We start from the raw sequence: 12,526 nt of genomic DNA, 5'->3' as shown, positions 1-12,526 counted from the left end.
TTTTTTTAATGCAGCATATCAGAAACAGCTTGTACTTTAATGGAAACACGGCCTGTGACTGAGCCGTCTATAGAGCTGCATGTTGTCTGGAGACAGAATTTTTCTTTTGTTGACTTAATTTTTCACGACTGTTTGGATGGAAATGCGTCCTCCTTCCTGTCTCCCCATATTTCTCCCACTGTAAACCAGACCTATGGCCTCCCTCTAACTCTGCCCACCCCCCGCATCCTTTCATCTCCTCCTCTCCTCCTCCTCCTCCTCCTCCTCCTCCTCCCAGGAAAGAGGAGGGCTAGCAGCAGAGAAAAGTACAGACGTATTAAGGACAAAGAGAGAGCAGATCCCCTCTCGGAGCTCAGACCCCCTCCCCAGTAATTAGACTGAGCCCGGAGGCTACAAAGCCCTCCCCGCCCACAAACAACAAGATAGTTTAAAGATGTTGATGTAAACAATTAGAGAACACACACATACGTTCACATAGGTGGAGGGACATCTGTGCATGCTTGTCTAAGTGTGTGTGTGTGTGTGTGTGTGTCTGGTTTAGATGTAACATGATGGTGAAAGATGTCCAGACACACAGGAAGACAGCTGTGAGATCAACATCTGGGCTGGGGGAGGACACACACAAGTGTGTGTGTACATGTGTTGGTTTGTGCGTACAGATAATGTGATTGTGTCCCAAAGGAAAACAACATGGGATCACTCACAGTCTTCCCTTCATTCAACAAATCCCTCGTTTTTTTGAACTGGGGCTTTTTTTGGAGGCAGAAAGAGAGAGAGAGAGAGAGAGAGAGAGAGAGAGAGAGAGAGAGAGAGAGAGGGCCGGACGCTGCCAGAGATTATCCAGTGTTTAGAAAAAATGTCCTTCAGTTTATACACTTATTTATTTCACCATGATTTGTGGAAAATAATGACATTATTTGACCTGCAGGCCCTTCTTCTTTGTCATCTTTTGCCACAAAAAAAGATGTAGAATGACCAAAATAGATGTAAAAAAGACAAAAAAAGGCACAAATTGACCAAAAAGAGACATAAACTTACCCAAAAAGACAAACATTGACCAAACAAGACAGAAATTGACCAAAAAGAGACATAAAATTACCCAAAAAGACACAAATTGACCAAAAAAGACACAAATTGACCAGAAAAAGGCACAAATTGACCAAAAAAGACACAAATTGACAAAAAAAGACACAAATTGACCAGAAAAAGACACAATTTGACCACGAAAGGCACAAATTGACCAGAAAAAGACATCAAATGACCAAAAAAGACACAAATTGACCCAAAAAAAGACACAAATTGACCAAAAAAAGACAAATTGACCACCAAATACGCAAAATGACCAAAGAGAGAGAGGGCCGGACGCTCCCAGAGATTATCCAGTGTTTAATTTGTCCATTATCATTGTCCATATTGTCCATATTTTTGGTCAATATCATCCATTATTATTGCCCATATTTGGACATTTCCTTGTATTTCGTCCCCTGTTGTCTCCTGTGTGGAGTCTGATGTCTGATGTCTTGGTGTCTCAGGTGAACACGTTCCAGGCGGTGATCGGCTACGATGAGACGGACTCCTACGTCCTCTTCCTCTACCCTGAAGACGGACTCAACTTCTTCGGGACGCGTCCCAAGGTAAACTTTAATAATCTGGATATATTTAACTACTGCAGCTCTTCTCCACATGTTCCAGTTTAATGTTTCTGTTCCAGCTGGTTATTTAAAGGAAACGTGTGTTTTTCTTCTTCTAGGAGTCTTATAATGTTGAGATCGAGCTTCCTGCCAGAGTGGGCTTCAGCAGAGGAGAGATCTCCTACCTGATCTTCTCCCGTACAGAGGGTCCTCACTACAGCGTCACTGTGGACGAGCAGAGCGTCAGAAACCTCAACCAGTCAGTCAAAAGTCTTATCTTTTAATTAAATAGAGTTTGAGCTGTGTGTAACTGATGGCTAGCCATGAAAACAGAAACATACGGATGTGTGAGTTCAGTTTATAATGATGAAGAACAGAAAAGGAAGCTGACATTTCACTGTACAAGAAGAAAGCTGATTTGTGCAAAATAATAATGTGATAACTAATGACATTACTTGACCTGCACGCGCTTCTTCTTTGTCATCTTTTGCCACAAAAAAAGACGTAGAATGACCAAAATAGATGTAAAAAAGAAAAAAAAAACGGACAAAAAAGACGTAAAAATTACCAAAAAATACGCAAAATTGCCAAAACAAGACACAAATTGACAACAAAAAGACACAAATTGACCAAAAAATAGACATAAAATTACCCAAAATGACACAAATTGACCAAGAAAGACAGAAATGGACCAAAAATAGACGTAAAATGACCAAAAAAGACACAATTTGACCAAAAAAAAGACACAAATTGACCAAAAAGAGACATAAAATTACCCAAAATTACACAAATTGACCAAAAAAAGACACAAATGGACCACAAATAGATGTAAAATGACCAAAAAAGACACAATTTGACCAGAAAAAGACACAATTTGACCAGAAAAGGCATCAAATGACCAAAAAAGACACAAATTGGCCAAAAAAGGCACAAATTGACCAAAAAAGTACAAGAAGTACAAGAAGTACAATAAGGAAGCTGCAGCAGAGAGATAGCTGCTAACGAGCTAGCACGCTAATGGAGCTAAGCAGCTGTTTCTCGTTAGCTGTTTGTTGCTGCTAACAGGCAACAGTAGATGTGTTTACAGTGACAGTTAGAGTCAGTAAAGAAGAGAGATTTGTAAAACTAAAGCACCTCAGAGTGTTAAAGAGCTTCACCAGTAAGTAAAAAACATCAAGGTTGCTTCAAAAAGACACATCTGGCGTGCAAATTGTGGCAAAAAACACATTATTTGAACAATACTATTGTGTAAGTAAAACTTTTTTTATTATGTAGCTTTGCTAGTTAAGAAGATAGACAGAACTTTTCCCAAACTAAAGGACCTCCAGTTAGTGAAAAACCTCAAGGTTGCTTCAGTAATCTTCTTACAGACACATCTGGCAACATTGTAATGAATCTTAATCTTTTGCAAATTTTTGCAAAAAAACAAAGAAATCTGAACAATACTATTGTGTAAGTACCGGTAACAATTATGCAGATTAATTACGCAACTTTGCTATGAGAATAATGTAAATGATGTGACACAGAAATCTGTAAAACACTGTAAATGTTACACATTACACTAACTAGAAGCTCCAATAGCAGCTGTTGTTAGTTAGTCGTTAGCTAATGCTGCTAACGAGCAACATCTGTAACACAACTTACAGGACTCTGGTAGATAAATGTGTTTACAGTGAGAGTTAGAGTCAGTAAAGAAGATAGATTCCTCAAACTAAAGGACCTCAGAGGGTTAAAGAGCTTCACCAGTGAGTAAACTTCAAGGTTGCTTCAAAAAATCTTGTTATAGTCACATTTAGCAACATTTTAATTAATTTAAGTGCAATTTGTGGCAAAAAAACAACAATATCCAAACAATACTATTGTTTAAGTTCAAATTATAATTATGTAGGTTTTTTTTTTTTTTTACTTCTAATGAAAAACACTCCATTCTCTATTGTTCATTTTGTCCATATAGTCCATATTTTTTCCAATATTACTGTCCATATTTTTTTGTCTATGTTGTCCATATTTCGTCCATTTTTTACTGTCCGTATTTTTTAACCATATTGCCCATTATTATCGTCCAAATTCTTTCCATTGTTATCCGTATTTGGTGCATTATTATTGTCCATTTTTGCCCACTATTATAGTCCATATTTTGACTATATTGTCCATTATTGTTGTCCATATTTTGTCCATTATTATTGTCCATATTTGTCCACTATTATTGTCCATATTTGTACATATCGTCCATTAGTATTGTCCATATTTGTCCACTATTATAGTCCATATTTTGACTATATTGTCTATTATTAGTGTCCATATTTTGTCCATTATTATTGTCCATTTTTGTCCATATCGTCCATTATTATTGTCCATATTTGTCCATTATTATTGTCCATATTTTGTCCATTATTATTGTCTATATTTATCCATATCGTCCATTATTGTAGTTCGTATTTTTTGCCCATTCGTCTCCATATTTGGTGCATTATTATTGTGTATATTTTGTAAAACACTGTAGATGTTAGACAGTGAGAACAGCTAGAATTACACTATTAGAAGCTCTAATAGCAGCTGTTATTAGTTAGTCGTTAGCTAATGCTGCTAACGAGGAACACCTGTAACACAACTTACAGAACTCTGGTAGATAAATGAGTTTACAGTGAGAGTTAGAGAACAATAGAAGGTTTTCTGTGTCTGCTCTCTTCCTCTGATTGTTCTCTCTCTCTCTCTCTCTCTGTCTGTCTCTCTCTCTCTCTCTCTCCAGGGTTGGGAACACCGGTATTCCAGGTGTTTGGCTCTTCCACACTGGGAACCGTTACTCCTTCAACAACATCGTTCCTGCTTCGACCGGAGGTCTGCTGGTGATCCCTCCCACCGGAGGACTCGGCCTCTCCCTGGTAAACTCTCTTCTATTTATAATATGATATGTTTAAAGCTCCTCTGACTCCTCTGGAGGGGTGAAATACTAGTTTCTTTCTTAGAAGCTGCAAAGAAACGTTTGTCAAATGCTTTTTTTTTTGAGTCAAGATGTTCAAAATGTCAAATGATACCTAAAGATGTCAAAATGTACCTAAATGTATTAAAAGTAATAGGATTTATTATGCAGAACTTATACTTTTGTATATTCCAAATATATTATTACATTATTATTATTAATGCATTTAATTTTCTCAAGGTAGAACTCATTTTATCAACTTAATATGCTGTTATGAGGTTTAATTTTGAAAAAAAAATGTGTTTTTTGTGTTAAATCTCTTCCTGAAAGACAACTAAAGCTGTCAGCTAAATGTGCTGGAGTAAAAGGTTCAATATTTACCTCTAAAATGTAGTGAAATAGAAGTATAAAGTTACAGAAAATTGAAATACTCAAGTCAAGTACAGTTATATTCCACCACTGTCCATTTTTTTGAGTTTTTTTGTGTCTAAAACTAGATTTTAACACTTAATATTCTCTGCAAACTGGAATATTTTTGAAGGAAGTGTGTGTGTCTGCATTTCCAAAAACAAACACACCTTAATTTTTAACAGTTTTTTTTAATGTAAAATCTCAATCTGAAAGGTAACTAAAGCTGTCAGCTAAATGTTGTGGAGTAAATAGTGTATTATTTACCTCTAAAATGCAGTGAGATAGAAGTATAAAGTTACAGAAAATGCAAATTACAGGTACCTATTAAAGTACCTGAGTAAATGTACTTAGTTAGATTCCATCACTGCTTTAAAAGTTGTCAAATCTTGAGTTTTTTTGTGTCTAAAACTAGATTTTATCACTTAATATTCTCTGCAAACGAGGATTTTTTTGTGTGTTTCTCCCCTGTTAAAGCTCCTCTGACTCCTCCTCCTGTCTGTGTTTCAGGACACCACCACGCCGGAGTACGGAGAGTTTGAGGAGTACTCAGACAACTCCTTCGACCCAGAGACCCCGGAGGAGGAAGAGGAGGAGGAGGAGGACTACCCTCTGACTGGAGGGGACCCTGAGTTCCAGCCGGCCCCCCCAGGAGGAGACCAGGTGGATCCTGCAGGTCCTGAAGCTCCTTCTGCTCCTGCAGAAGACGTCCCGTTAACGTCTGAACCCCGGTACGAGTCTGAGCCAGCAGAGAGGAAGTACGCTCCTCCTCCTCCTCCTCCTGCTCCTCCTGCAGAAACCAGACCAGAGGAGCACCAACCACAGGTAAAACTAAACTTAAACTTTAAACGTAGAGATATCACCATCAAACTTCCACAGCTTGTTATTTACATTAAAACAAGATTTTTTTGCATTGCAAGTTTTCTGAAATGTTACGTTTTAGATATGGAAATTAGGTGCAAACTCATTAAATATGCACTAATTTGCAAATACAGTCATGGAAAAAATTATTAGACCCTTGTTTTCTGAAATTTCTTTTTCATTTTAATGTCTGGTACAACTAAAGGTTCATTTGTTTGGACAAATATAATGAAAACAACAAAAATATCTGATAAGAGTTTAATTTAAGAGCTGATATAAAGACATTTAACATGGTTTTATTGATAATGATTTTGGTTATTATCAAGGAAACCAACCAACTCTCTTCATAAATCAGAAAAAAGTCAATTTTAATCATGTTTTTATGCACAAAATGTTGTATAAATCAGAGTGTGAATGATTGAATCTAGTTAGGAATAAAACTGGTCAGTTTGGTGTCTGTAAGTGGAGCTGAAGTTGAGATTTATGAGGAAAAAAATGACTATTTGGAGAGAAAATCTTGACTGTAAAATAAATAATATTGTGTAGGAGAGTGGGAGAAATTCAGGAGAAATCTACAAAATATACTCAAATATACACAGAAATGTGTTTTCTTTCCACTTTTCTGCCTGTAGTAACTAAACAATAAATCATATTTTCTAAAGTCTGAAACACGTTTCTGAAAATACTTGTTTGTGTAAACAAGCATTATAAAATGAGCCACAATCATATTTTTACTGCTGCTCTTTAATCACACAAAGCTGCAGAAATATGAGTTCAAACTCTCAGAAAACAGAGGAATCTGAGCTGGCGGTGCGTCATGATTCAGTAATAATCTGAAGGTTTCTTTCTGTAAATGATGTGGTTATGAAGGAACGCTGCTCTGGTGTCAATAAAAGGCAGCGATCATTATAACATATAAATACTGTAGAGGATATGTAAAGCATGCAGAGATCATTATAACATATAAATACTGTAGAGGATATGTAAAGCATGCAGAGATCATTATAACATCTAAATACTGTAGAGGATATGTAAAGCATGCAGAGATCACAGCTGTGTGGGTTTCAACATCTGGACGGAGTTTAGAAGAGAAGTTCAGCTCCTAATGACAACAGCAAAAACAGATTTAAAGTTAACCTGTTACCATTCAAAGACCTTTTAGGTGGTTTTGGGAGGAAAAAAATCTAATTAAAACCACTTATTGGATGAATTATTTATTTATTGAAGCCTATTATGGTGAACAAAGGGTCATAACATTAGTCCAGGTTCAACTGGGTCCCACAAGTTGTTGCAGCTATTTTTGGGTTGATACCATTTGTTACACACATTTGGTTCTCAATAATGCAATTTTATAGATAGAGATTAGAGATAGATTCCTTTTTAGTCATTTCAAGTCTTTTTTTAGTCGCTGCAAGGCTTTTTTTAGTAATTTTACATATTTTTTTGGTCATTTTAAGTTTCTCTTTTGTCATTTTACATTGTTTTTAATCATTTTTCGTCTTTTTTTGGTCACTGCAAGTCATTTTTAGTAAAATTACAATTTTTTTTGGTCACTTTAATTTTTTTTGTGGTTATTTTACATCTTATTTTGGTAATTTTAAATCTTTTTTTGGTCATTTTAAGTCTCTCTTTGGTCATTTTACATCTTTTTTTAATCATTTTTCATTTAAAAAAATATTTTTTTGTCTTTTTTGGTCTTTTTAGGTCATTTTTTTTTGTCTTTTTTGGTCACTTTAATTTTTTTGTGTGGTAATTTTACATCTTTTTGTTAATTTCAAATATTTTTTTGGTAATTTTTTTTGGTTATCAAGTCTCTCTTTGGTCATTTTACATCTTTTTTTAATCATTTCTCGTCTTTTTTAAATCATTTTAAGTCTTTTTTTGGTCATTTTAGGTATTTTTTGGTCATTTTACATCTTTTTTAATCATTTTTCTTTTTTTTGGTCATTTTAATTCTTTTTTTTGTCATTTTATGTTTTTGTTTTTGTTTATGTTACGTTTTACGCCTTTCAGCTTTTTTCTGGTTGATACCATTTGCTATACACATTTGATGCTGAATAATGCAATTTTACTCATGAAACTATGTTGCTTTACATTAAACTGCATGATATCAGCATAAATGTCTGTAAAGAGGAGACTCTATAGATTCCTTAGATCTTCTAGTTTCATATGATATCATTATCTTCAGTATTCTCTATGAATGAGCCCACTACTCAGGATAGTAACAGGTTAATATAAAGTGTTTTTCTCCTCCTGAAGGTTCCTCTGGAGGTGGTGGACGTCTACCCGCCCCACAGGAACCAGCCGCCGCTGTCCCCCGGGGGTCACGTGGTCAGCGTGGACGAGGACGACGTTGAGTTCGATACAGGAGGTTAGAAATGAGTCATAAACGTGTCTATAAATGGATCTGTGTGTGTGTGTGTGTGTGTGTGTGTGTGTGTGTGTGAGAGCCAGGAGGTAACTTTACCTCTCCGTCTGCAGCTGCAGGACAATACGCCCGTTGTGCTGCAGCTCCCAGGTGTGTGTGTGTCTCTGTGTGTGTGTGTGTGTGTGTGTGTGTGTCCTGCAGCCTCTCCTTCAGGTTTTTTCTGCAGTAAATAAGAAAGCGTTCTCAGTCAGCTCTCCCTGTTACATAAGGCTCCAAAAGTCCATCTAATTAAGTCATTTTGCTCCGTTTGGATGATGAAATACTAGTTTATTTTTCTTAGAAGGTGCAAAGAAATGTATGTCAACAGGTTTAACAGAAATAAAATGCAGTATTTTTGGAGTAAAGCTGCTCCACTACAAGTTAAAGTCCTGCACGCAAAAACTTACTGAAGAACAAAAGCATCAAAATGTTGTTAAGGGAACAAAAGTTAAAGTCTCAAATAAATTCCAATGTTAAATCTGTGTGTGTGTGTGTGTGTGTGTGTGACTGTAAAAGTTCTCAAATCTTGATTTTTTTTGTGTCTAAAACTAGATTTTAACACTTTATATTCTCTGCAAACTGGGATATTTTTGAAGGAAGTGTGTATGTGCATCTCCACACACACACACACACACACACACACACACACACACACACACACACCAAAAAATGAAGGTTTTTGATGTGCCTGTAGACAAAATGCTGCATTTTTAGATCCCAGATCAGCTGTTTAACAACAAGACAAACACTCATTGGTAATCATTTAACTTCCATGTGTTGTTTGGAATCCAGTTTCACTATTTCAGCTTTTTTATAGATATTTAAAACCTTTTTTCCACTTTTAGACTAAACAGTTCCTCTCTTTCTGTCTGCTCAGCATCTTTTCCTGCTGACTCAGCAGTTATTGTTGTGTTTGTTTTAAATAAATCCAGAAGAGCCGCATCACTTCCTGTGTGTCAGAGGGACTTTTCTCAGGGAAGAGAAGAGAGATTAACCCCCTAGAGTTTACAGAAGCACTTATAAATACTTCTATTATACTTATTATAATATATATTATACATATGGACTGTGTAAATATTTATTCATACTTTAATTATTGAGACTTTTCTCAGTTTAAACTTCTACATCTTGTGTGTGTGGGAGGATCAGCAGGCCTTTGTGTGTGTGTGTGTGTGTGTGTGTGTGTGTGTGTGTGTGTGTTCTTCTATGGAAACAGCCTTTATTGTTTATTTGGAAACAAAAGGAATGTATCTCTCTCTCTATATATATATATATCTTTTAAATCTCTTTATTTCCAAATAAACTGAAGTTTCATTTAATGCAAATAAAACATAAAAAGGCCATAAAGATAATAAACAGCGGAGTTGAAGGTAAAACTGTGAACATTATCCCTCTGTTCTGTTATTATTAAGGATATTAATAATATATTTATTGCACTGTTTATGTGATGCACTAATAATTGTTTTCTCTCTCAGTGATTCAGTACACGACAGAGAATAAGGAGACCTGTGCCAGGTACGTCACACTTTATACTCTTTTTAATTGGAGACTGTGAGAAATTTTGGGAAAAATGTAACTTACTGCAGAAACTGAGCAGCGACTCCTTGGAGTCTTTTAGAACAAGAACAAACAGTTGAAATAAACAGTGAAAGGGTCAATAAATAAGGTAGCCACGCCCCAATCATACCCTGCTTTATCTTCTATTTTCTCCTAAATGAGACTATTATTTACACAGTAACATCAGATTGTCTTTAAGAAGACTTTGATCTAGAGATTGAGACCAGAATGAAACACTCAGATTAAAAAAATGCCTTGGGTAAAAGCTTAAAAAGGTGAAAAATATCTGTGCATGTGCAGTTAGAAAGACCTCTGCAGCTCCTCATTTCTGAAAATGTCAGCAGTGGTGTTGCATTGTGGGTAATACATTACAGTAATGTTGTCTGCACTTTATAGAATGAAGCAAAAATGTTCAGTTTACTCAAACTCATACCTATAAATAGTAAAACCAGCAAAACTGGTTATTTTTCTCTTATTTTTTTCCAGAGCTATAGATGAAAGATCCTTTTTTTAGAGAATAAAACCTGTATTTTTCTGCTCCAGGTTCCAGCAGCAGTGTTCCCAGAATGCATTCTGCTCCGACTACGCCACGGGCTTCTGCTGTCACTGTCGCTCCGGTTTCTACGGCAACGGGCGCCACTGTCTGCCTGAAGGTAGCAGCGCCGCCCCGAACCCACACACACACACACTCACACACATTGCTCCTATAAATGTAGTTTCTTTAACTGTGTGAGTTGTGTTTCTCCTCCAGGAGCTCCTCAGAGAGTCAGCGGGAAGGCGAGCGGCACCGTGACCGTCGGTTCGACTCCCGTTCAGCTCAACAACATCGACCTGCACGCCTACATCGTGGTGGGAGACGGGAGGGCGTACACCGCCATCAGCGAGGTACAGAGACACTACTCAGTCACAAATACTCTCAAAATGACTAGATATTCTAAATATATACAGTCAGTCTAAATTTGACAGTAATCATGAAATTATCATCATATATCACACTGAACTGTGACTCTTAGTCCTGTTTTTATTCCTGTTTAATTCTCTTTTAGCTTGTTCTTAACTGTTTTAACTGAACATAAATGCCTTTTTTTTATTTGTTGTTTTTATACTTTTTCTCCATGGTTTTCTTGTTCTATGCTAAGTCAAAAAGGGTTAAATAAAACAAATCCGCCAGAGCAGATATTGACATTTTTACATGCTGTAGTGCCGTTTTTGGAGCATTTTCATGTGCTATACAACTCTTACATCCCATATTTTAATAATATATATGGACTTGTGTTCAAACTGATGAAATAAATTGATTAAAAGTTGCATAAAATCCTTTCAAACCACAGGATATTTATTCTGAGTGTGTTCATTATTAACTTTTCGAGCACTTTGACTCGTCTTGTTGCAGAAATGTTGCAGTAAAAACCAACTTTTCTTGCCTTGATGCATTCTGTTTTTATCTGTTTTTACCGGTTTTTACACAGCGACCTGACGTTTTGTGTCTTTTTGTGTCTCTTAAATCTAGTTTCTTAGATATCTTTTCTCCTGTGTTCCTGTTAAATGTTCCATTCGTCTGGTTTCTCTGTCTTTAGGTCCCGGAGCCGGTTGGCTGGGCTCTGATGCCTCTGGCTCCCATCGGAGAACTGTTTGGATGGCTGTTTGCTCTGGAGCTGCCCAACAGCCAGGCCGGCTTCAAGATCACAGGTAACCTCTCTGAGGGTGTGTGTGTGTGTGTGTGTGTGTGTGTTAAGTGTGTGTGTTTAGTGTGTTGCCTTGTACTGTTGACTCCTGAGCACATCTGTACAGAGATCAGGATCAGGGAACTCCTCTATAGTGTGTGTGTGTGTGTGTGTGTGTGTGTGTGTGTGTGTGAGACTGTGTGTGAGACTGTGTGTGTGTGTGTGTGTGTGTGTGTGTGTTTGTTAGTGTGTGTTTTCTATCCCAGCCAGCTGTATCGTCTCCAGGGATGTGATGTGATATCAGGCTTCACCTCCTCTAATGGGAAGCAGCTGGGTGTGTGTGTGTGTGTGTGTGTGTGTGTTTCTGTGTGTGTGTGTTTCTGTGTGTGTGTGTGTGTGTGTGTGTGTGTGTGTGTGTGTACAGATGTAACCATTACAGACATTCCTCTCTTTCTGATATTCTGATAGTTTGTTGCTCCGTCTGCAGCAACGTGCAAAGAAAATATTCTATAAATAGAGAAACAAGAAGAGGAATTGATTGGTTGATTGGTTTATTGATTGACTGATTGGTTTATTGACTGGTGGGTTTGATCACCAGGTGCTGAGTTTACTCGGCGTGCCGACGTGGTCTTCTACCCTGGGAACGAGCGTCTGTCAATCATCCAGACGGGGCGCGGCCTGGACGACCACCACCACCTGACGGTGGACACGGTGGTCAGCGGACACGTCCCCTTCCTGCCTCCTGGAGCTGAAGTCACCATGGACCCCTTCAAGGAGACCTACCAGTACTACCCCTCAGGTAACAACAACCTCAGGAGACACAGAGCCATTCAAACATTATCTTTTCTTACTTTTTGGTCAACTTAAATGTGCATAATAGCTCACAAAAGTCTACGGCGCGCCACCTTAACTGTCATTTTTTTTGCCAACTTCAAGTCTGGTTTCAAGTCAAATCTCAAATCTTTCAATTCCAAATCTCCTGAGATACAGTCATGGAAAAAATGATTAGTTATCTTCAATTTCATGTTCATTTTAATGCCTGGTACAACTAAAGGTACGATAATAATTAATAATAACC

The 12,526-nt window shown here is 37.2% G+C and overlaps 1 protein-coding gene across 1 annotated transcript in view; it reads left to right on the top strand.

Annotated features, from left to right (window-relative positions):
• nid2a (nidogen 2a (osteonidogen)) overlaps positions 1-12,526 on the top strand; it is a 67,172-nt gene that overhangs the window by 13,456 nt on the left and 41,190 nt on the right. The window contains exons 4-13 of the mRNA XM_059327674.1: positions 1,533-1,634; positions 1,751-1,890; positions 4,381-4,513; positions 5,470-5,784; positions 8,080-8,191; positions 9,703-9,742; positions 10,328-10,437; positions 10,536-10,669; positions 11,362-11,473; positions 12,047-12,247. Of these exons, the coding sequence (XP_059183657.1) occupies positions 1,533-1,634; positions 1,751-1,890; positions 4,381-4,513; positions 5,470-5,784; positions 8,080-8,191; positions 9,703-9,742; positions 10,328-10,437; positions 10,536-10,669; positions 11,362-11,473; positions 12,047-12,247 (1,399 nt within the window). The remainder of the gene's footprint in view (positions 1-1,532; positions 1,635-1,750; positions 1,891-4,380; positions 4,514-5,469; positions 5,785-8,079; positions 8,192-9,702; positions 9,743-10,327; positions 10,438-10,535; positions 10,670-11,361; positions 11,474-12,046; positions 12,248-12,526) is intronic.

This window comes from Centropristis striata, chromosome 24, assembly GCF_030273125.1.
Source record: "Centropristis striata isolate RG_2023a ecotype Rhode Island chromosome 24, C.striata_1.0, whole genome shotgun sequence".
NCBI lineage: Eukaryota > Metazoa > Chordata > Actinopteri > Perciformes > Serranidae > Centropristis > Centropristis striata.
Note: the sequence above shows the minus strand (reverse complement) of the source record. Positions and strands in the feature narration are given on the sequence as shown.